Source organism: Phoenix dactylifera, unplaced genomic scaffold (genome assembly GCF_009389715.1).
Source record: "Phoenix dactylifera cultivar Barhee BC4 unplaced genomic scaffold, palm_55x_up_171113_PBpolish2nd_filt_p 000788F, whole genome shotgun sequence".
In the NCBI taxonomy this organism is placed as follows: domain Eukaryota; kingdom Viridiplantae; phylum Streptophyta; class Magnoliopsida; order Arecales; family Arecaceae; genus Phoenix; species Phoenix dactylifera.
Genome location: NW_024068157.1, coordinates 186590 through 191511, shown reverse-complemented (window position 1 = coordinate 191511; position 4922 = coordinate 186590). Strand labels below are relative to the sequence as shown.

The window sequence follows — 4922 nt, the reverse complement described above, 5'->3', positions numbered from 1 at the left end:
TTGCAGCTGGGAAAGTAATAACGGGACGATGCGCATAAGTCAGGGTTTTTATTCTGTAATATAACGGAGTACGGAGGCTGCAAAGCCGTCATAACGACCGTAATTTTAACGATGCTCGGAGGTCACCTTCTTCCCGCCTGCATCCAACTCCATGAAATTTTACGATCAACTTCCCCCCTGATACGGTAGAAGTTCTAAAATACCAATAACATCCATTTCGCTTCCCCGTAAAACAAATCCAATGTCACCCATCTCTTTGCAGCTCCCGCCTTCTCCTCCTTCCCATTCCCGTCCTCCGTCTCACCCAAACAACCTCTTCCTCGACTCAGCTGCTGCCGTCCATCTCCTCAACTCCTCCGCTGCCCAAAGAGATCTGAGGCTTACCACCTGCCTTCATTCTGGCCTCTTCAAGTCTGGCCTCCATTCCAACCTCTTCGTCGCCAATTCCCTTCTCGATGCCTACTCCAAGTGTGGCCGTCTGGACTGCGCCACAGAGCTTTTCGACCGAATGCCCCAAAGAGATGTAGTCTCTTGGACCTCCTTGATATCCGGTCACTGCCACAATGGAGCAGCTCATGCCGCTGTCCGTGTCTTCTTGAATATGCTGTCAGAAGGAGCGGCCCCTCTTCCTAATGAGTTCACCGTTGCGGCTGTCCTTCGGGCTTGTGCGCTGCTGAAGGATGAGAAATTGGGGAGGTTGATGCACGGTTTCCTGATCTCTTGTGGGTTTCTTGGGGATAACTTTGTACTCAACTCCTTGATTGATACTTACTCGAAGTTAGGGTCTATAGCGAGCGCTGAGAAACTTGTTAATGGGTTGATCTGCAGGGATGTGGTTTCTTGGACTGCGGTGACCTCGGGTTGTGTCCTCCATGGGATGCTTGAAAAGGCCTTGGTTTTGTTTATAACGATGTTGGAAGATGGCATTCGACCGAATGAGGTGACGATGTTGAGCATCATTCAGGCTTGCTCGTTGATGAGTGATTCGAGTTTGTTTGGTTGGGTTCATGCTTTGGTTATGAAATTGGAGCTGGATAGCAATGATTTGGTGGTAAATTCTCTTGTGGAGATGTATGCGAAGAATGCGTTGGTGGCCGAAGGGATAAAGATTTTCTTTCGATTCTATTTCCCAAATGGAGATGTCTGTTCTGATCCTGATGTTGTTGCTTCCCTTGTCCATGGTTGCTCACATTCAGAATCCTTGGAGCGTGGGAGGGAGATCCATGCATATTTGATTAAGATGAATTACTTCCCATGCACTATAATTGCGAACTCCCTCATGGGTATGTATGCAAAGCATGAGCAGGCCGCGTCGGCCCATTCGATCTTCAGAAGAATGGAGAACAGAGATATAATATCTTGGAATACAGTGATCTCATGTTTTGTGAAGAATGGAAGCATTGCAGAAGCTTTGCAACATCTCAGTGAAATCCACGGCACAAGTGGAGGCGCGCTAGCGCCTGATCATGTAACAATGTTGAGTTCAATACAAGCATGCTCTGATATAGCATCGCTCCAACAAGGCCAGATACTACATGGATACGTGATTAAATCAGGCTTCGATCACGATGTATTTATCTGTAATGCTCTCATAGACATGTATGCAAAATCAGGCAGGATAGACTTAGCAGAGCAGATCTTCAAAGATATGGATATAAGGGATCTTGGCTCCTGGAATTCAATGATTGCAGCTTATGGGATCCATGGAGATGGTAATTCTGCCCTCAATGTTTTCGCTGAGCTTAAGAGCAGGGGAAGGCATAAACCAAATGGTCTAACATTTGCTAGTATTATTTCGGCATGTGGTCATTCGGGATCGACAGTGGAAGGCTTTGAGTGCTTCAAGAGCATGCATAGGGACTTTGGTATTGAGCCAAGCATGGAGCATTATGCTGCGGTAGTGGACCTTTTGGGGAGGTCTGGGAAGCTCGATGAAGCAGTGGAATTCATTAAAACTATGCCCATTAAGCCTGGACCATCAGTGTGGGGATCCCTTTTGGGTGCTTGTGTGCTTTATGAGAATGTTGAGATTGCGGAAAGAGCTGCGGAGGAGCTTTCTGTTTTGGAACCAGATGGAAACGTCTGGAGGGTGGCATTGTCAAATGTATATGCAGTGGCTGGAAGATGGGGAGATGTGGCGAGGTTGAGAGCTGAGATGAAGAGAGAGGGATCGAGAAAGGAGGCTGGATGGAGTTATGTTGAGGTTGGAGGCATGGAGAGCTTTAGGTTTGTAGTGGGGGATACAAGACACCCACAAACTGAAAGGATTTATGAAGTGTGGCACAGTATCAAGGAGCACATGCTAGATGCTTGTCCAAAGGCAGTTTGATGGAGTTGGATGGTAAAATTGACGTGTTTCATGCAATCAAGTTTTGTAGAATTTAATGAAGAATTTAAACTAAACATTGTCAAAGTTCTCTATCATATTAGTGATGGAAGGGGGAGGTGTTTGGTTGATTGAAGAAATGAAGATTGGAGTGGTCGAGAAAGGAGGACATGGCACCATTGAGGTAGAGAAAAGGACACATGCGTGTTAAGAAAGGGAAACTATAAATGATAAAATTGACTTAAAAAAGGATAACTTAGAACAGAGAGCTTTTCATCACCATCCTGGAATAGATAATCATCCAGACTACATGAAGGACCGAACGAATTCCACTTTCGGTTTGGACAGTTTTGAAAGTGTAGGTCATGTAAATTCAATTCAAGCACCTAAATGTTACATGGGGTATGCCAATATTTTTGTTGAGAAGTTGGCAGTTTGTTCCTTGTCGATGTTTGCTTGACCACCATGCATGCATGATGCATCGTTGTACTGACTAGTGAGCTCTGTAGAACTTTTTGATTTGTGTCCATTCTCCAGCCATGCTGATGCTGCCCTGAGGTAGCTTTGGTTTAGTGGACCTCTTGTCTGCAGATAGTATGATGGTGTTTTGGATGGTTGCATTAGAAGCAATTTATGGTCATTTATAATGCTAGATTTCTATTATGGTTGGAGGCTTGACTGTTCTATTCTTTTGTGGATAGGTGGTCAGTTAGGATGGCAAATTGTTCTACACTCAGAAGGATATCATGACCCAGACCTAAAACCCATTGATCATGACTGCTGCCTTCATTTACACGCCTCCGCGCCTTGAAATAACCCTATCCTACAATTAACGGGTATAGCCTATCGAAAAATTATTAGATGGACCAAGTCTACTGGACCGGTTCAAATCGTGGGGCACGTATAAGGTGGATAACAGGATAAATTCTCACCCTTTTTTTTTATCTTGAATAGTTTAAATACTTGGGGCACATGCGGCGGATAACAGGATGAATTCTCATCCCTTTTTTGATATTGAATAGTTTAAATACATGGAGAGGTAATCTGGCAGGTGACTATTGGAGTGGTGCACTGGCCCTGGTCCATCTAACAATTTTTCTAGCTTATAAGGTATTATAACTGGTTCATCATTCATATTCTTATTGCCTACATTGCGTTCACCATATGGTTGTGCAGGCAGCCAATGATGCCTCCTTAATGCTTGAATCTTGGTGCACCATCTTAGAAATTAGTATCGTGATTAGCTGCATGCATGGCTATGCTGGTGCACTTGGTGTAGGCAATAATTTCTCAAATGGTGGGCAGATTTCTAGTAAGCTGAGACATCATGTGGCAGTTTCACTCTGTGGATCTGGAATCGTAGAGGATCAAAATTGACGAATGGATTTAAAACAGTGGCACTTGGACAACTGCAAGTGTTTGTGGCTTTATGGCAGTATCTCGGGTAATAGTAATGGGAAGGTTCCTTCTTGTCGTGTCCTCTCGGATCAACCATCAGAGTACTTCGTGCACCTAATAATTACTTCAGAGTCTCTGTCGTCATAACAAATGGATGATTTCGTATATATTGTCGACAGAATTATTGCCAATTTTATGCTTCTGTTTTCCGTGATAGGAACAATTTCTACTTCGTCAAGCTATATGTTGTCCACAGCGTTGTTGTCAAGGGCATGCTTCTATTGCCTCGATTCCAGCAAGCTATTTTTTTATAATAGTTTTGTCCCCCTACCCTGCGCGGCCAAAAAAAAAAATGGTTATCATCTATAGAACTTATAACCAAAAAAACGTAGTAGTTCGTGTCAAGGGCTAAAAGAAGTAGCTCATTACATATTTATTTATCCATCTCTTGTTTGCATGTGAATAAAGCATGCTTACAGATATTTTTTTTCCCCGTGCAATGAACTGCTTATTGGAAAACTGTCAAAATTGACCAATTTATATTCCCAAAATATGGAACCAGGTGGGAGATGTAGAACAAAAATCATGTGGCAGGATTATAGAATATCGTATCGGACAGAATTCTTATTTTGCTATATTTTCTCTAGCATTCATGTTAAAGTGAAAATTCAAAAATCAATAGAAATAGGACTCCTACTACTAACGAAGTCCATCAACCTTATAATTTTTTAAAAAAATAAAAAAAAATTACACGCCTAGAGAGTTCGTTCATGGAGAAAGATTGTCTGCACCATTCTTCTTCCTTGTTCAGTCTCTCCATTTATCTTCTTCTTTAGAAAGACTGTCTATCCCATTCATATGGTCTTCCTTCTCCTTCTGAGTCCCTTTCTCCTGCTACAAATTTCTCTCTTTTCTAGGATCTTAGCACCCAAGATTTTATGGAATTTAATGAATGATATGTATATAATTTCTTATATTAGACAAAGCTAGAAAAATGTATATTGGTATTGATGAGTACTATGTTCTGAAAACTAGATATCAATTTATCTAGAGGTGTGTATTAGCTTGCGAGATGATTAATTTGATCACCTGACCATATAGTGAGTACTGGTAAAAAGTATATTTTGAAAACTGTGTCAATTTACCGAAAGGTATGTATTGGATCACTACTAAGTATATATCAAATAAGCTTGCAATC

At 42.1% G+C, this 4922-nt stretch overlaps 1 protein-coding gene across 1 annotated transcript; it reads left to right on the top strand.

The window, feature by feature from the left end:
* Window positions 1-241: 241 nt before the first annotated feature.
* LOC103718486 (pentatricopeptide repeat-containing protein At1g11290, chloroplastic-like) lies at window positions 242-2329 on the top strand. The gene has a single exon (XM_026809027.2). It carries the CDS (start codon window positions 242-244, stop codon window positions 2327-2329), a length of 2088 nt encoding a protein of 695 aa, XP_026664828.2.
* Window positions 2330-4922: the final 2593 nt, after the last annotated feature.

Bases quoted from the DNA above. Each gene is read 5' to 3' on its own strand.
- LOC103718486 (XM_026809027.2), top strand. From the start codon at position 242: ATGTCACCCATCTCTTTGCAGCTCCCGCCTTCTCCTCCTTCCCATTCC.